This window comes from Nymphaea colorata, chromosome 3, assembly GCF_008831285.2.
Source record: "Nymphaea colorata isolate Beijing-Zhang1983 chromosome 3, ASM883128v2, whole genome shotgun sequence".
Classification (NCBI taxonomy): Eukaryota; Viridiplantae; Streptophyta; class Magnoliopsida; order Nymphaeales; family Nymphaeaceae; genus Nymphaea; species Nymphaea colorata.
In genome coordinates this window covers 15,661,212-15,680,344 of record NC_045140.1, presented here as the reverse complement: position 1 = coordinate 15,680,344, position 19,133 = coordinate 15,661,212, and the positions used below count along the sequence as shown (strand labels likewise).

At 39.2% G+C, this 19,133-nt stretch overlaps 2 protein-coding genes across 14 annotated transcripts; one reads left to right on the top strand and one right to left on the bottom strand.

The window, feature by feature from the left end:
* Nucleotides 1–458: 458 nt before the first annotated feature.
* LOC116250597 (nucleoside hydrolase 3) lies at nt 459–13,361 on the top strand. Of its 13 annotated transcripts, none has more exons than XM_031624341.2 (14): nt 495–592; nt 2,074–2,159; nt 2,769–3,050; nt 3,259–3,438; nt 3,742–3,852; nt 5,604–5,939; nt 6,196–6,372; nt 6,477–6,761; nt 7,290–7,412; nt 8,088–8,285; nt 8,523–8,776; nt 10,508–10,712; nt 12,178–12,483; nt 12,563–13,361. In XM_031624341.2, exons 3-14 carry the CDS (start codon nt 2,790–2,792, stop codon nt 12,857–12,859), a joined length of 2,733 nt encoding a protein of 910 aa, XP_031480201.1. In that variant the 5' UTR covers nt 495–592; nt 2,074–2,159; nt 2,769–2,789; the 3' UTR covers nt 12,860–13,361. The 13 variants fall into 13 exon arrangements, with proteins under 13 accessions (XP_031480200.1, XP_031480201.1, XP_049933140.1 ...); XM_050077181.1 differs by lacking the exon at nt 495–592 and adding an exon at nt 649–1,561; XM_031624340.2 differs by lacking the exon at nt 2,074–2,159 and having other exon boundaries at nt 459–592.
* Nucleotides 13,362–14,907: 1,546 nt separating this feature from the next.
* Nucleotides 14,908–17,169, bottom strand: LOC116251604 (histidine-containing phosphotransfer protein 1). The gene is made up of 6 exons (XM_031625965.2): nt 16,383–17,169; nt 16,164–16,294; nt 15,947–16,015; nt 15,532–15,603; nt 15,372–15,444; nt 14,908–15,244 (listed from the first exon to the last, which is right to left on the bottom strand). The coding sequence occupies exons 1-6, from the start codon at nt 16,440–16,442 to the stop codon at nt 15,194–15,196; spliced, it is 456 nt and encodes a 151-aa protein (XP_031481825.1). The 5' UTR covers nt 16,443–17,169; the 3' UTR covers nt 14,908–15,193.
* Nucleotides 17,170–19,133: the final 1,964 nt, after the last annotated feature.

The following is a 19,133-nucleotide window of genomic DNA, read 5'->3' as shown; positions in this document are numbered from 1 at the left end:
ATTTAAGCCTGCTTCTTGTCTGTGCGTTTTTGTAGCAAATATAACGCAAATCGGCTAGTGGAGGGAAAACCTTTTTGAACTTTTGAGCAGCACCGGTGGGCTACGATATTTGCACGGCTGCCAAGGACGGAGGGGATGGAGAAGGGCGCGCTGACGTCCCGGGCTTGACTGGCCCACACACAAATCGTTCGAAAACAGGAACCACGAGTTGAGCGTCATATATAAATTCAATATGGTTTATAAACAAAATGCCTTCATTTCACCAAGACAATTTTAAAAAAACAAAAAGGATATTTAAACAAATTATTAAAACGTCTCTATGCTCCGTATATGGGTTGAGTGCACTTAACAATCAAACTGATATCCAGCTCTCTCTCTTTCTCCCTTATGTGCGGATATCGAGTATTTTCGTAGGACCCACCCTCGGTCAGCAGGTAGAGAGAGCACAAGATTATCATAAACAAGCGGAGGTGGGAGACGAGTAGGGGAGGCAAGGGGGTCCAGGCTGCTGATGTGTTACTCACAGAGGTGCAAGCACACCCGCTTCCCCATTTGCTGAGAAAGGAAAGTGGAGTCCGCTTCATATGTTCAGGTATGCGTGCGCCTTGATCTTTGTCTCTCTGCTTTGCTGCATGAGAAGATATCCACTTCTGACGCAGCCACATATCAAGAATGGAAACATAAAAAGAGAAAGAAGCCATGCTTTCCACTCTCAGATTGTCACTACACCTCTTTCCGGCACACGCAGAATCCCGTCAGCAAACCAAAAAACAGTTTTCCGTTGTGCGCATCCAACAAAAAAGTAAAATCACATTGTTTCCGTGACAGGGAAAAGGGAAAAAGGATGGAAAGAAATACGCCAACCAGCCAGTCGAACTCCCGACACGTTGAAATCCGCAAAAAAAAGATTAATCGTACTCCGTTTCGACGTAGTCATGTATTATTAACTTCATTCGATCCAATGCATCGTTGGGCAAGGCGCACCATCGGTATCCGTAATGCGGGTTCCACCTTTGTGGGGTTTTAAACCTTAGGCCTTTTCATTGCTGGTATAACGAAGGGTCTGATTTCCAAAACGGTGAAAAGAAGAGAAGCCAGCGAGAAAGATTATGTCCTCATTCTTCATGTAAATGTAGATGTTGCTGTGCCGTAAGACGAACGAGGGGCGAGGGGCAGGCGAGCGGCATGACTTTCTTCCCTGTGGCTGTGGAGATGGACCCCCTTCCTCTCCTGTTGGGATGTTGGGAAGATAAGGCCGGTTGCTGGCTAAGACCGCCGCAGTAAAAAAGACTGCGCCTACTCTGTAGGCCTCTTTGTTGAAAACGAGTCCGGTGCGTAAAAGCGCACAAGTCGTAACAAGAAGAAGAAGATCAACAATAAGAAGAGAAGAAACGTCCAGCGGACAAAAATCGAAAAACCGCGAACTGCCTTTTGTGTTTGGTCAGGCCCGCGCTTTGCAATCTTTCGGGCGGCTCGATTTCTTCGAATCTTCCTGTCCTCCTTCTCCACTTCATCATTGTCATCGACGATGATAGTCCATGATCGCAATGAACAATAGATGGTAAGACGTTTCCAAATCTCTCTGTTCGCTTTTACGGGCAGGGAAATTCTTTTTTTCTGTCGCTTGGTCCTCGGAAAATAGGCCCTTTTCCCTGTTGATTCAAGTTCATATAATGCCTTTTAGTCTCTGCAAATTATTGATACGAAACGGCATGTCAGTTCGCATGCATAATGGGATTCTGTGTGCAGCTTCTTTGTTGGAAAATTAGTTTAGGATTCTGAAGAAAAATGTGCTGTCAATTCAATTTACTTTCAGCAATGGCTTTCATTGTAAATGAATGCAGGTAGGCACGATTGAATAACGGCGAGTTTGATTCTCTTTTATCTTCAATATATTTTGACAGATGAGCGCCTAAATTCGTATACTTTGCTTGAATCAACTCAACCAGGACCTGCGCTATCTGTTACTCCTATTTCGACAATTGAACACTACCGTGTCATGGAATTTGTTCACGCTGATTCGATTTTTTCTTCTCTTGCGTTTATCTTACTATATGAATTCTTGTCTTGCAGATTATAATTTAAATTGTTTTCTTTTTTCCTGGTTATGGCGAGCTTGAAGTTTAGTTTCAACTTTACATTTCGTCAAATTTCCAAAGGTAAGACAGGTTCCGGTTCTGTACCCCTTGGCATAGCTGCAACTTGAGTCAAAGCCTTTGGCAGTCAATGGCTGATGCGACGACATCACTAAAGTTTTTGACAACTGCTGCATTTTTACGGCCAAAGGGTCTGACTACGATTTTCCTCCTCCTCCTTCTCGGAGCAAATAAGCTAGGAGATAGGTCCTGAGAACTGAATCCAAAATCCTAGCCTTTGGCAGTGGCCTTCCTACAAGTCCAGAATAGATCCGCGAAGCCTGCGACAAGCGCCTTTATACTGTGGTGCATTTCCGGTTAGCATTTATTTACCAGCTTTAGCCCATCTAATAAAAGCAGTTTTATTTAACAATAAGTCCAAGAACCTGGTCCGATATTAGGAGCTTCTTCCCAAGTGCAGCTGACCATCACGAACATGAGTTTTGTTGGAATTTTCTGCTTTCTAACTTACTCTTTTTCTCAATCTTAATCTGTTAAAACATCATATTTCCTTTGTAATCCGTAACGAACATTAACACAATGAATTTCACGGTACAATTTGTTTTAATAATGTTCCAAGTTCTTCATTTTTTTTGCAAGTGGACTGATTCTTGACGTTTCCTTTTGTTTCAGGGCGTGTGGAACAGAGTAAACATGCCTAAAGAATCTTGTTTAGCTTTCTGCTCATTGTGGGAAGACCATTTACACAGCAATCACTTTAGGAAATCAACGTCCAGTATAATTCACTTGGTGGCAGTGTTTCCACTTTTGATGCTAGCAAGCCTCCTTACACCGTCTGTCACTCCTGTCACTGCAAAACCACATAATATACTTGTGGACACGGATGTAGACACGGATGATTTTTTTGCCATACTATACCTTCTGAAGCAAAATAGATCAGAAATCAACTTGAAGGTCTGTGTCTTCCACCTTCGTTCTTTTACTTTTCAATTTATGGTTTCCTTTTGCTATTTCTTGACGATCTCTTCATGCAATGTTCAGGCCAACTTCATTTGATTGTTCATCCAATGTTATTCCCAGCTTAGCATGTATCTATTACAATTCATGGCTAAGAATGACATGGATAAAAGTGTGGCTTCATGTAGACTATCTTTTTTTACAGGCAATTACCATCAATGCTAATTCTTGGGCTGATGCTGGGCATGCTGTAAACCAATTGTATGACATTCTTTATATGATGGATCGAGATGACATTGCTGTTGGGGTTGGAGGTGAAGGTGGAATATTGCAGGACGGAACAATGCTTCCAAATGTTGGGGGATATCTTCCACTTATTGAACAGGCAAGATAGGAACGTGATCCCTTTCTTCAATGGAATATTTGCTTATGTAGCCCTATTCGCTATTCTGTTTGAGAGTAAACTTGCATGTAGCACTCCCTCTCTCTCTTGTGCACATACAGACACACAGGTAAGCACACACACACACACACACATAAAATGTGTCTACTATGAGGCTCCCATTAACTTTGAAATAAATATTGTACCGAACTTGTTTTCTCAGTTTTATGAAGTCCTATTTGATGAACCTTTTTTTATTATCCTCTTGTTTTTCATTTCTGTCTCTTCGTTTTAATGAAAGAACAGGATTTGTCAACTGTTGGTGGTTGTCGGTACAGACAGGCTATACCCCCTGGGCTTGGAGGGCAGCTAGATGTGGACACGAATTTTGGTATTAGAAAAGCTTTTCTTCCACAGGTATAATATAGCAATTATGTTGCTACATAGCCATTATGTTAACTGGTCAGCCACATCTCTAACAGTGAATGCCATGTTAATGTTTGTACAGTTGACAACCTTCGTATGATTTTCAGCCAGAGTGCAAAGTGGAGATCCTGGAAATGCAGAAAACAGCGCTTCTGGATGTATAATGTACTTATGTAACAATGTCATAAATATAAAGTGAATGGTAAAAATTAGTGACTCATGGACTTAATTTATTTTTGATAAGCAAACTTTAATGACTTGGTGCATCAAAACAATGAGTTTTTCAGATTAAGTACCTAACATAAACTAATAGTTAGAAACTAAGTAGATAAACTACTAGATAAAATTTTCTACCATGGTGATGTTTATTTGAGTCAAGTACAATGAGTTTTCAGTTTATGCGCCTCACTTAACTGGTAGTTTGGTATTAAAAAAACACATGCATAAAACGTTGATTTCTAAATAAGGTTTTCCAGCAGGATGATGTTTATTTGTGTCAAGTCCATTTCTTTATCGAATTAGGAAATAAACACGAAAGGAATATGGGTAGCTATACTGACTTATCAAGACAGTATACTGATCAAGCTTGTATTTGGGATTTTACTTCTTTGGAACATCCCCCATGTGCTACATCATTTGATGAGTGGAGGGAACTTATACAGGTTGACATTTTGACATTGTATTCATACATAGTTTAAGACATCTTTAGATGTATGTTACATATCAGGATCCACAAAGAGATTGTTTTTATGCTGTTTTTGTTTTCTTTCAGAAATTAAAGAACGAGGCTATCCATCATGACAAATGATGCTGTTATTCTAGATCTTCAACACCAGATACAGAGCACAGTTGTGGCACAGTACAGAATTATGAACAAATAGGCCTGCCAATGCAACTAATCCAAGATTTAGCATAGGGCTTGTGGATTAAGGTGTGCAGAGAGGATGTCTGAGGCATGATCCTCAGCCTTTAGTTATTTATGAAGGCTATATCATAGTTAAATGGAATAAATAAATGGATGGTTGGTTCTTAGATGTTACTCGAATAAAGATAAGATGTGGGGAAACATGAGAATAATGCATAAGTACAATCTTTTCTCAGTAACTGTGTACATGATCTCCTTCCTGACAAAGTATTCATTTGCTCTCTAAACTTTTCTGGTAAAAGATTGATTATTCGGTTGATGGATTTCTATTTTCTTCTTGTTCGTCTGTGTGCTCCATAGTTCTTATTATTTAGCTTTGGAATACTTAGTTGCTTAGTGATGATCTTGCACATGCTTTCTATTTTTTCCTCCAGGATCTGCCTAAAAATTATTAAATACCATTAGATCTGTGGAAAAATCTGTCACTTATGCACCGAACATTTTTTGATGCCATAAATAGTAATAATTCACCAAATTTTAAAATAAGCTCTTGCATAATCTTAGTCCATATATATATGATGAAGGTTTCTCACTTTTCAAATATCCTGCTAAATGATTCCCTTTGATTAATTAATAGAACAGTTTGTCCTGAAAAAGTGAAAATGGCAAATTAATGTAGGTTCTAGTTCAACCTTTTTATGATCCTATTTTTGCTTCATGTTGATAAAACATTAGTGATGGAAACAAACATATTTTTATGATCTTATTGTCAGCATTTGAGAATGTACTTTCCATATATGATTTAATGTCTTCAGTTTGTATGAAACAGGCATATTAGGAATCTACTGCATCTAAAAATTGAATATGTGTGTAACAGGGGAACAGAGGATATTCACCTCTGGGACAACCTACAGCACAAGAAGTGATCATTCAAACATTGTCCAGTGGTCCAGCTACAGTGATCATAATTGGAGCACATACTAATTTTGCCATTTTTCTAACGACACATCCCCATTTGAAGAAAAATGTTGAACACATATATGTCATGGGTGGTGGTGTCAGATCAAAGAACCCTACTGGGTGTTGCCCTGAGAATTCCAGACCAGTCTGCAGGATTGGGCAGTGTGGTGATCATGGAAATTTATTCACAGGTTACACTAGTAACCCATATGCAGAATTCAATATCTTTCTTGATCCATTTTCCGCATACCAGGTAATCTATATGATATACATGTTATGACCCTAAGAATGCCATGACAGATGTTCCTGACAACTTTTTAGAAGTTCATAACATGATTAAGTTCTGGTTATCAGTTTGACTTTGTTATTTGTTTGTAACTTGACAACTTATAGATCACTTCCATTCTTAGCTTCTTTTTCTATACTCCCAACATTTTTTTTCAAGTATCTGCATATGTTGCTTTCTGTAGTTAAGTAGTCCAGCTGCATTGACTGTAACTTCAATGCAGGTTCTTCATTCTGGCATTCCTATCACACTGGTTCCACTTGACGCAACAAACACAATACCAATTAGCAAGGAATTCTTTATGGAATTCCAAAAGAAACAAACGACATATGAAGCACAATACTGCTTTAAAAGCTTAAAAATGGCCCGTGACACATGGTTTGATGACCAGTTCTATGCAGTATGCTCTGCTCCTTATGCTATTGGGACTGCATTTGCAAATTCTTAAATGTAGGAAAAGAAAATAAAAAAGTTAAATTAATGAAAGGAAGATCTTCCATGCAGAGTTATTTCATGTGGGATTCTTTTACATCTGGTATAGCAGTATCAATCATGCGAAATGGGCATGTCCATAATGGGGAAAACGACTTTGCTGAGATGGGGTACAGGAATATCACAGTGGTTACCTCAAATACTCCTTACGGAATATATGATGGTTCAAATCCATTCTTTGATGACCGTACTGTTCCAAAGTTTCATTTGCAGAAAGGTGGAGTGCACAGTGGCCATGTACAAATGGGACTTCTGGATCTGTTTTGCCTTGTTAAAAATGGAAAAGGAAAATGTCAGGTGATTTCTCTTCTTACTTCTAGTGCATCGATAAGATCCATCTGCAGAGCTAATAATACTGTACTCAGGACTTTGTTATATGGAAAAGCTAGTTGCTATATCATGTCCATGAACACATTGCAGTACGTGTTTGACTTATTAAGGAGAAGAAAACATAGTATCACACGTGTTTCTTTGACATGTAATTCTCAATCTATGACAAAGAACAAGGCACTCTTCAGACTATAGAAACAAAATATAGTATATGATTCTTCAATGCCCCTTCTGAAAAATAAATGTCCTTTAACCAGCATATGTTTGGGGATACTGGGTGTTGGTACTGCTGGTAATTATGATATGGTAGGTATGATAAACTCCTGGTGTCTACTCTATGCCTGATAAATTCACTCCTGAAATTTGCTAAATCTAGTTAAATTGCATGTGAACTTGTGGAGCTGTTACGAACTTGGTTTTCAATTTCACCTATAGATCATTGTCAAATGAAGGTTGATGATTGCAGATAGTTTATGAGCTGAATGGTGGTTTCAGGATGGATATACAAAGGAAGTTACCGGACCTCATTCAGCACGTGTTCTTGTTGCAAAGAGAGCAAAACCAAACAGAGATCCTGCCAGCTTGCTTGACAGAGAGTTTTTCAATGATTTTCTGCACGTGAGTAATAAAATCTTGAAAATCATCAAATTTCCTAAGGCCTTCCAAGTGCAATCAACCCTTATGTTTCATTAGGATGGGCAAATATGTTCCTGTTCAGGGGTTGTTCTTGGGAACATTCTTCTGAAATCTGTTCCAATAAATTGAGAGATTGATACAAAGGCTTCACTTATTAAGGATGTCTGAGGACTTTGGTTGAAGATAAACATTTTCTTATCAGAGGAAAGCTCCCAAGAGCACACAACTGGAAGAAAGGAGTTTTTTGTTGTTGTTCAGATGATTTCATTTAAGGGATGGAGGCAGCAGAATCCTTTTGCTAGCCACTTTCAGTTTTGATGTGAGGAAATGGGTTGGATGATCACAATATCATGGTTACAAGTTACAACTGTAACCTGTTGGTTTAAGAGGCTAAGAAGCAACATTCCGCGGCTCTCTCTCTCTTGCTCACTCTCTCTTTTTTTAATGTTACAAAAATTTCCAATCAGAAGGTTTGTCAGTTTAACTGCTCATGGAATTCATTGTAAGTTAAGAGCCTCCAGCATCATACTTGAAGCTCAACTTTTCATGATTATTTATAATTTAATGTGATAACATGCCATCAAATTTGTAACCAAGGGACATCCTAAATTTTGCATTTCCAAACCTCTTATTATAGTTCTACATAATTTGTTGCAGGTTCTTTCTGCCCCTCAACAATCTGGGAGGTTTAACCTTACAACCCAGTTTCCCTATTACAAAGAAGTTCTATATATGCCAAATTTTGGAAACAACATAAGGGGGAAGGCTGTAGTTTTTGACATGGATATGAGTATTGGAGATTTCGTGGCTCTCATTTACTTATTGAAAGTTCCAGTGAATGTCATTGAGATTAAGGTAAACTTTGTTATCCTTTATGGTCGGACATGTTGTCCACATTGAAATGACTGCTAAAGGAGCTTTCACCTGAGTTTGTGTGGACTTGATGCTTGTCGATCTATGCACCTAATGTTTTCTACAGCTATAGATGTAGAAACCCCATGCCTTCCATAATAAGAGATCTCTATTTTGTTTTCAATTTTTTTTTTATGGATGTGTGAATGTGCTTAATTTTCTTTGGAACTTTTTACTCAGGGGATCCTGGTAAGTTGTAATGGCTGGGCAAATGCAGCCACCATAGATGTCATCTATGATCTGTTGCACATGATGGGTCGTGATGACATACCAGTTGGTCTTGGAAGCTTCTTTGCACTGGGGCAAGAAAATGCATTACTTTCTACAGTCGGAGATTGCAAGTACAGGAAGGCTATTCCATATGGTAGTGGTGGTTTTCTTGACTCAGATACCCTTTTTGGTTTGTCTCGGATGTTACCACGCAGCCCAAGAAGGTGATAAAATCTGGACTAGACAGTTAAGATTCTTGTGCTTTTTCTTGATGATTACATTAACATTTGAACTCTACCTGGTTCACTCTGCGAACTAGGACAGTTTTCCTTTTCCACTTTAAAGAGCATAGTGATACTTTAACCCATCAGTTAGGTGGATAAAGAAAATACATGGGATAGGAGGACTATCAGCTTTCAAGTTTGGTACTTGTAAATAAATTTTGCACTAAGGATTGAGGTATGCTAAAAATGTAATGTATTTATGACTTTTTGACCATGGATTTATGTGTATAAGGCTCAAATCCTCAGCTCCCAGGAGTAGAGGCAGGCCTAACACCCCAATTTTACATGTAAAATTTAAAAATTTTACTTTATCCTATATAAAAAGTTTAGAAAATTATATTTCGGCCCCTGTTAAAATTTTGAAAATATAGTTTGGCCCCTGTAACAAAAAAATTCCTGGCTCCACCCGTCTGCTCTTATTGAAAATAGAAAGTACCCAACAAGGTAGAATCTACAAAATAGTTAGGAACATGGTTCTCTTGGTGTCTGCCATTTTGCCCTCTGGATCATGTCCCTTCTGTACAGCTCACGTATAGCAAATACATAATCCTGCTAATCCACTCTTTGACATAGATTTTGTTCCTCTTGAATTGGTAAGATTATTAGTCACTTCATACTTCCCAAATGGCTAAGATCAGACCATAGTTGCCTGGAGAACCTGCTTCCCTTTTTTAAAACTAGCTTCCTGCTTCCAATTTGCTTTCTGTTCCAGAATTTCCTGAATGTGGGCTATACTTTTTTCTCCTTTTACAATATTAACGTCTGGACAGTGTTGGTCACACCTGTCATGTAAGCACTCATTAATAAGAGAGACTCCTATTCATCACATAATTCACTGAACTGGCTCCATCTTTTAATTGCATTTCTCCTGCCAGTGACGGATTGACCTTTTGTCTATTTCCTTCTTGCCAATGTTTTATTTCATATATTCTTCTCAATTTAACAGAATTAGCTGAAAGTTCATGACAGATAATTAAAGGAAAAAGAGAAGCTTTTGTTTGCTGGATAGGAGCCTAAATCATTGTTTTCGTAATAGGTTTGACAGACTTCCACAATTGGGCCGTCATTAAAACCTGTATTACCATCACCTATTTTGAAGAGGAAAAAGAGTAACTTCCTCTTATATGAAGGCCGTTGCATGCATGGCTGTCATGCAAATACTGCTGAACATGCAATGTTATGTTCCTGTCACGATTCAAACCAAGTATTGTGCTAGTTTGCCACCAAAACTATGTGACTCACATCTATTGCAAGCTTGTTTTTGTGTGCAATTATGCATGAAATTATCCAAAAAAGCCATACAGTTATAATAGTATGCCTACCTATCAAATTTGCTTGAATATGTAGTCTACCTGTTGTTACATGCTGTTTTCCATACTTGCTTTTGTACATATGTATTGCTTTTGTACATATGTATGCATGAAATCATCCAAAAATAGTCATAGCAGTATGCTTGCTGGTCAAGATTTTACTTCCTTACGGAGTCTATCTGTTGCTAAGATACTGCCTGTAACTGCACGTACCTGTGTTTGTTTTGGAGTCTATCCATGTGATGTGATCTGTATTGTTATTAAAATCAACATTCACCATTGATGCTTGTTACTTTCCATAAGGCAGCAGTTTTGCTGCTATCATGCTGGATGATACTGATAAACAAGATTAACATTTCAGGTATACAGCTGAAAATTCTGTAAAGTTTGGAGCTCCAAGAGATACTGATCACCCTGAACTACGACAGCCAATAGCATTGGAAGTTTGGGAGTCCATAGCAAAGACATTAGATCCAGGACAAAAGGTTACAATATTGACGAATGGACCTTTGACAAACATAGCAAAAATTTTAGCTGCAGGGCAAAATGCAACCTCGATCATTGAGGTAAGTGTTTTATTGTTTTTTGTGTTTCAAATAAGGATTTAGTTACCTTGTATATGAAGTTGGTTTTACAACATATAATTGCATGCCTCATCTATAATGTGTGTTGTTATTATTCTCCTATATCCATCTCCAGTTGTTTTCTTCCCTCTTTTCTCATATTTTCAACTACACACACATCCATACACACACAACATATATAGTCTACTCCGTCCACTGATTTGATATTTTGCTTAATGCGTGGCTCCAGGGCACTAAGAATAAGAAATGTACTTAAAATATAATATAAATAAATAATACACACACAACATATATAGTCTACTCCGTCCACTGATTTGATATTTTGCTTAATGCGTGGCTCCAGGGCACTAAGAATAAGAAATGTACTTAAAATATAATATAAATAAATAACTACTTAGGTCACTAGTTGAACCTGGTAAGAGCGAGCCACACATAATCCATGATTACATCTTCTTCCAGAAAGGGCAAGATAGTACTTTTACAGCACTTATTATGAGATGGTGAAACCAGACCATCCCCTACTGTTAATGATGTACGGACTGCAGCACTAGGGCCCTACTGCAAGATTTCTGCTTTGGTCAGTTGAGGAGATTAGAAATGCATCAAAAATCTGCTTCTTCTTGGCAAATCGGTTTAAGCATCAAATCGTAGCAAGAAACAGCAAAAATTGGTTTGAAAAGTACAAGCCGTTATAAGAATTGCTAAGAAACAAAGTTGCTGTAAAAGACTTGTGGGAAAACTTATATGAGAACATGATTGTATTGGCAATTTGTGGTGACTAGAAGGGGAACACAAGAAGCATCCAGAGAACCTTTGAAAATTGATTAATAATTTTTTAAATTGGTAACTAGAATGGAGGTAATAAATTGTATAAAAGTGGGAAACAACGCACTTTAGGAAGAACTAAAATATGGATTAGGAAGACAATTATATATTAGCATACTGCCATTAAGCCTAATGCAGATTTGGAAGTTCTTCATGTGCATACTTGTTACATTAATTTCCAAAGCTATATAGATGGACATAAAAGTTTATCAATTAGATGTATATGTTTCTAGATGCACATTTTTCAATAAGAAGAAAATGTTGAAGAATTGAGTAAATTGCCTATATGACCTTTAACTTTTGATTTGGTGAAGGGAATATTCTGTTGTGTCTCCGATGATACTTTATTTGTATCCATAGTCAACAATCCATTAAGTTGGATACCCATAGTTCTTTCCCACAGGAGTTTCATATCTTGAGATGAGGATAAATCCTGAGGCTTCATGCTTACCAGCTAAAGGTTCAGCATCTACCGTCAAATTCTTAACTTTGTTCTGGTTGTTGGTATTAGTGCGTCATAACTGATTGTTGATGATGACACATCATGTTCGTTTTCTTTTTGCTTTTCATAAATATCAGTAAATAACTCAAAATTAGTTTTCCATTTCTACTTTCCGTGCAGACTGTCTATATAGTTGGTGGATATACCAATGAGGCTAACACACGGTCAGGGGGGAACGTTTTCACATTTCCTTCTAATAAAGATGCAGAATTTAATATATTCCTTGACCCTTTGGGAGCCAAGGCAGTGATTGAGTCAATACTCGATGTCGTGCTTATTCCCCTTAACATCCAACGAAAAGTATCTTCATTTAACCACATCCTGAAAAACCTTAAGGTAGAAAAGACACCTGAAGCAAAGTTTGTCCATCGTCTTCTGTCAAGGTTGTACCATTTACAGAGAAAGCATAAAAGCTACCATCACATGGTAAAATTTATTTGTTGAAATTACTCAACTGCTCCTGAATTCACTCTTCCTATTTACTCAAGTTTGATTTCAATTGCAGGGAATGTTCTTAGGTGAAGTACTTGGTGCAGCAATTATGGTTGCTGATCCTGTACTAAAAGCAGACATGGATGTTGCACGATTAACTGTCCTGGCAAATGGTGACCTGTCCACAGATGGCCAAATTCGTGTTGATAAGCAAGGCAGTTTAATCAGGATAGTATCTACATTGGACGAGTTTGCATATTATGGTCACCTCGCAAATCTTTTAGGTAGAAAAAACCAATCGGCCGTCATTGGCAGTTTTAGAGAACAGAAAAGAATCTGGACCACACCAAATACCGGCAGAAATTGGTAAATCTTCAAGTTTTTGGCAGGTTAGTTATTCTTTGTCAATGCAAATAATATTTTCCTGTCCAATCATATTCGTTCTTTCTTCAAATGCTTGCGTTCCATGACCTCTTGGTAGTAATTCAATGAACTCTCTTCTCAAATTCGAGGGGGATCGAAGTAAAAGTTCATGAATAAAAAATCCTTGACAGGTCATCAGGACAGATATTGCTTCGTTGCATGTACTTGATTAGCTTTTTGTTGTAATACTCTCTCTCGGTTTTCGTCTGGTGGAACTGGTTCTATTGCTTATACTTTAAGCACTAATGAGTGAAAAAATGACATTAAATATTTAAGGGTTGGCCGTTATTCGTCCACCCTGCTGGTTCGTTCACCTAAGGGAAGAGCACGGTAGGTTGCTTCTATTGAATATGCAATGCAATGTGCACCGGCTGAATTTGGCATTGATGTAAGTGCATGCTCTTAATTTAAGAAATCCTTACTGGGAAATAAATCCAGCTCTTGTTCAAGTTCGACATAATTTAAATATTTAAATTTCATGCGTCAAAATTGAGCACAAATCGACATTCTGAATCTTTATAAATTGCAAGCTAATGGTTGTAGCTGCCGACATGGTAAAGAAGATATTCATTGTAAATGCATTTGGTCCTTCAGATGGGCTTTGGGTGGGTGAGTTGATGCAAATAAACGTTCTTATTTGCCCAAAACTGACATATGCATACATACCAAAGTTTTGCAAGTTGTTCTTGCATGTATTTGGAAGAAATGTTTTCGTGAAGAGGGAATTTTGCTGGTGAATGAGAAAGGCGGATGGTTAGACTTCGTTATATTAGTTCATACCGATGGGTTTTGGTTGACACGGGTTAAAACCTCGGATTCAAACCCCATCTTCACTTGAGGAGAAGAAAAGGAAGAGAGTGTGATAGTTGTAAGTGCGCAGTTCCAGATTAAGCCAAAAAAGCTTGCAATTAAGGACTTTGGCAGCGATTAAGCGTGACGCTAGGAGAATGAAGTGTTGTGGACCATGCGCAGTAAATTGTCAGTCTCCGAAAGCACAAGCACACCAAAACGCTCTTAAGAATTTTGCGTCCGTTTCTTTTGGCCGAGGAATTTGTTTTTGAGTTGGAGCTCGTTTTGTCAAGCAAGGGGCGTGCATCATGTGTTTGTGCTTGAGACAAGCTCAGGCTTGCAACGAGTTGCCAGCTCGACTAATTCTTTGCCATCAGCAAGATCATAGGCAAGGGGCACAACACAACACTCCAGAATTCATTGAACCAATTATGACCCTTTCCTTAACACATACATGCACAGGCCCGTGCGTGCGCGCGCTCGGAGGCATGTAAAAGTCGCGTCAATCCTAACAACTGCACATATTATATATATGAAAATCGGAGTTACATGTGCAAGGAAGCGGGTTCGGAACCTTATCTCAAACAATGGGCGGTGATCAAGTTCCAAAGCAATGGATTCTCACATGGGGAAGCCCAACCAGTGAAAGCTTTGATCATACGTCTCCCTCACTTTTCCCCAGGGAGAGAGAGAGAGTGATGGTGGTCCTAAAACCTTTTCCGAGCTAAGAACCACCACCCGTTTGATTCCTGAGTAGAGAACCTTTTCACGGCAACCTATAACTGCATGTGGACACCACCTTCTCGATCGATTCTTCCACGTTCAGTCAACGAGAATGAGTGGCAGGCAAAAGGCAGCAAGTTTGAAACCATAAAGCGCCCAGTCTGCCGGTAAACATATACCACCGTATTTTAGCATTTCACCTTCTCTCTCGTTCTTGTGGTGAACGTTCGGTGCTTCGGCTTCGGGTTGTTTCGAATCGAGCAGTAGGTACCAGCAAATGGAAACAAAGTACCACAAGCGGGCAATATGTGAAGTGGATGTGGCGAAGGGTGAAAAACCAGTCTTTGTTTCATTGAAACAGGTGATGGGATCGGGGCAAGCGATGCTAAACGAAAAGCAAATTTTACAGAACATGCTAAGTGGTTGTGGGGCAATTCTACGGTCTTTCCTCGCCCAGCACCAAAAAAAGAGGAAGGAAAAGGGGGCTAAGAAGGAAGATGCTTTTATGGCTGCAAAACAGGTGAAAGACAGAGGTGTACAAGGCGTTTCTTCTTACACAACAGATCAGAGCGTAACCATAAACAGACGGAACATATTTGACATTTTTCCCTTCTCGGATTGACACGACCTAAAGAAAAACCCTCACACTGCCTTTGTAATCAAGCTGGATCTGTAGTACTAAACGAACGGAAACTTTCATTAACATGCATCACAAATCTTCTCCATTTTTTCCTTATTCTCTCTCTCTCTCTCCAGTGTCTCTGACGCTTTACTCCAGCATTGGGATCGCTCCGCCTGCAGCCAAAATTTGCTGTTCCAACTGCAAAAGGGAACACAAAACATAGCCGCGTCACTTAACTGCATTTCACAGTAAATGGTATCCCCAGAAAGGAAACTCCAAACAGGAAACTAGGAAAAAAAAAAAAAAAAAAAAAAAGAGAACTTGCCCTGAAGAGGTTCTCAAGTTTGTTCTTCACAAGGGCATACTCATGCTTTAATTGTTGCAAGCAGTTCTGGCACCTGCGGAGTCATATGCAACTTCACATTTCAGAACACTTGCCACACACACACACACAGAGTTCATCAGCATGCGGCAGAAATGCTTACCCTTCTCGATTTTTTTCCTCACAATAGCCCCGAAATGCTACGCATACGTTTTTCACTCGTTGAGCTCCTATACTGTTCCAGGGGAATTTTTTCTGAATTAAAATTAAACAAAAGCATATATAGAAGAACTAGAAAAAGAAGACAAGGAAGAAATCTGTGGATACCGAATCTTGGAGATTAAAAAAAAAAAACTATATTGATCGCGTTAAGAGTCCAATAGCAAAGAACAAAACCTTTTCATCATCAACATTAGAGCTGAAAGAAAAGAATCCTATTACGAGACAATAAACAGATCTAAAAATGATTTTCTCGTGTTTGCGTATGGAAGGTTTGAAGGACAATTTTGGCAATAAGAGGCGCTGCAGTACGATCGATAAGGCCACTCGAAAGTGAAGTCCCACATGTACAATATTACCTAGAGCTGCTACCCTTCAACTGGTGGACATGAGCATCCAGCTTCTTGAAGTCAACAGGTTGCAGGTCCCTGAGGTGATGAAGACAGAAGGCAGATCACCAAAAGAAAAATTGCAGAAAAGAGTTATTAGGGTGCTTGTGGGATGGAGAATCTAATGCGAAAGCACATAAAATGAGAAAGGGTAAAAAGGAAGACCAAGAAAGAAGACGATACTCACAGAACCATGTCCATATCATTCAGGAGCCTCTCAGAGTCTTCGAAGAAAAGGCCGACAACCTCGCCAACGAAATTCGGGTTGCTCTCATCCTGAAGTTGCTGAAGCTGAGTAAACTGTTCATCCAGAAAACCCTGCCAACAGAAATCCCCGAAACAACAATTAAGAAGGGGATGTGATGACGAATCGAGAGAGAGAAAGATCAAGGGAGAGATAAAGAACCTCACGGAAGAGAGAAGACGTGAGATCAATAAACCGGCGCTGCAGTTGACCCACATCCATCCCTGCCACCGCGGCTGCAGCTTCTGCTGCCTGCTGCAACAACACCCCCACTTCCCAAGAATCTGATTTTGTTCTTAGCCTCCCCTCGCCTTTCCCCTCTTAAACAAGGACGGGAGATCCGAGCCTAGGCGCAGCAAAACTCATGCGTTCATTATGATGGCAATTTATTGTTGGGATGATCGGAGATAAGCAAGGGAGAGAGGGGCAGAAGAAACCATGAGAAGGTTAAATGACTTGTGGGTTGGAGAAAAGAAGACAAGATTTCAGTATTGACGCCCGCAAAGAATGCCAAGAAGATAGAGGAGATGGAAAGAACGCAAGTTTTGGACACAAAAACGACGGCCCCGTTTCTTGGTCGTTCACCATCAAATTGTCTGCTCTGCAAGCATTTAATTTTTATATAGAAGCAGCAGCGGCAAAAGAGGGTGAACAAATTGGAACATGAGACAAAAGCAGGATGCAGCTCCTGCTGGATCTCCCGTCCCTTATTTCGAATTTATAAACCCCCCCTCTCTCTCTCTCTCTCTATCTTCCCTGCGCCAATTTACCGAACATCACGCGAGGTCAAGGACAACCAAAGGCCTCTCTGCAGCCATCAAATTGACAACCCAAGGGGCTTCAAACACAAAAAAAACACCACTAATAAAGAGAATTGCAACTTTTACTCCACTTGTGCGAATATATGGTCGAAGAGAGAGAGGGAGACTATAAGAGTGACGCCATCCTGTTCAGATTTCAACTTTCAAGCATCGATTAATTCCGAACAAATTGCTTACACTGGGTCGAATCAAAAGCCTTTCACACCTCGGAAGGCGAGAGAGAGATAAAGAAAGAAAGAAAATGTCACGAGATCACCGAATAACACCCCCGTCAACCCAACTCTCAACGTCGTCATCAAGAAGAGTAAGTTGTGCCCATCCCATAAACTCTGATTGTACGGACCCTTTAATCAATTTAAGATCCGGCCGTAGGATATGAAGTTTGAAAATTTTAACAGGAATCGAAGTAAATTTTTTTATACAAATTAAACTAAATTTTTTAATATTTACATCTAAAATTTTGAATTTTTAAAAAATTTAAAGAGGGACCAAGGCCCCTCATCTTATCCGCTTATTGGAATCAGAGGCTTGGCCTTATCCGTCAACATGCAAGTATTATAGCAACAAGCAGTGGAAGCTCACGATCAACCAAAAGATGGATGTATTTTGATCTTATGCTTCTCGAGTACAACTCCTTATGATTAAATGGAAGTCGCTGTCATAGTTCGCATGGTTCATACGACACACACACACTGGTCGGCCCTAGCATGAGTTGGTGATTGTGTTCTTTTGCTCAAGAACACAGTTGAGTTGAATACTAAAATATTCGTATTTTTCCATTTGAAAGATTATATGAGCTTTTCTCTGTTGTGGGTGCGGGTGCACACATTTGCAGAGCTGAAATCTTGTGAAAGTAGGACCATAGTGGAGGGCGTTTAGCTTTTAGATGAGCATCGCATGAGGGTATTCCCAATGGAATCACCTTTTTTGAGAGAAACGAGATTTGGTGTCTTCTTTTCTGGTGGGCGATATCTAAGGGGAGGGCAATTTCCTCATCTTTTTATGATGGAAACATGGAGGTTGAAGGCCTGAGACCATTTTTAAGCCTAAGGTTACATAACAAATCGAGCAGCTTCCACGACTTGTTTACCCAAAGAGTCGAGTTCAAGTCAGTGCTAAACTCAACAAAATCAATGAGTTGGCTCGAGTAGCTTTACTTGTGTCTGCTCACTCAATTTAAGTGTATATGTACACACAATATATACATTTGATCCATGTACACTTGTAGAAGCAAGAAGAAGAACAGAACCATAGGTGATCAGCAAATGCATAGACACACTTCATAATCGGAATATGCCAAACGAAAACCAATCCATGATAGAAAGAGACAAACGACAACAAAAGACCTTAGATATATAAAAAAAAAATTGAGGTCATGAGATATCCAAGATCGCTGCTATAACAGCAAGATGAAACCATCCAGCCTCCGCCGAAATGGCAGACCGGCCCTGGTAGGACTTTTTTTGAAGGATCAAGAGATGCTTTGCTCTCTAAACAAAAAAAGAAGTAAACCATAAGCCCTTGTGCTGCCCAACACCGTTAGGTGCATTATGGCGAAGGAGTGGAAAATAAAAGTAAACTCATGCTACACTCCAACTTCTCGGGACATAACCAACCATTAGGCTTAACTCGCGCATAATGACTTATGTTTTCTTTATCGCATCTACTTCTGAAAATAAACCAATTTCTAGTGGTAATCTCAAACACAAAACTTGGGCACAATCCCACGACACATCAGAGATTACCAAACCAATAGTCTCCCATCGAGACTGAAACGAAACCTCATAACATTCATATAAGGAAATACAATGATGAATCCATAACTTCATAACATAATATCTAAATTACAAAATATGAATCTTTTTTATAGCGCATGTATATCTCCATTGCATAACATGTAGATCTCTTTTGCACAATGTTGGAATCTTAATGCCCAAGTAGTTGCATGGGTCACATTAATTGTCACATGTTTCGCCTAACAAATTTTCATGTTACCCACAAATGTCACATGTATCGCACAACAGATATGCATGCTTCATACAAATGTCACATGTTTCCTTCAACAGATGGTCACGTGTCACACACTTTGCAT

Coding starts and splice junctions, on each gene's coding strand:
- LOC116250597 (XM_031624339.2), top strand. Junction 3,853..5,603: donor GAAAAGCTTTTCTTCCACAG/GTATAATATAGC, acceptor TGTGTGTAACAG/GGGAACAGAGGATATTCACC. Junction 10,713..12,177: donor ATGCAACCTCGATCATTGAG/GTAAGTGTTTTA, acceptor CTTTCCGTGCAG/ACTGTCTATATAGTTGGTGG.
- LOC116251604 (XM_031625965.2), bottom strand. CDS start 16,442: ATGGATGTGGGTCAACTGCAGCGCCGGTTTATTGATCTCACGTCTTCT. Junction 16,295..16,382: donor CGTCTTCTCTCTTCCGTGAG/GTTCTTTATCTC, acceptor TTCTGTTGGCAG/GGTTTTCTGGATGAACAGTT. Junction 15,445..15,531: donor GAGGAAAAAAATCGAGAAGG/GTAAGCATTTCT, acceptor ATGACTCCGCAG/GTGCCAGAACTGCTTGCAAC.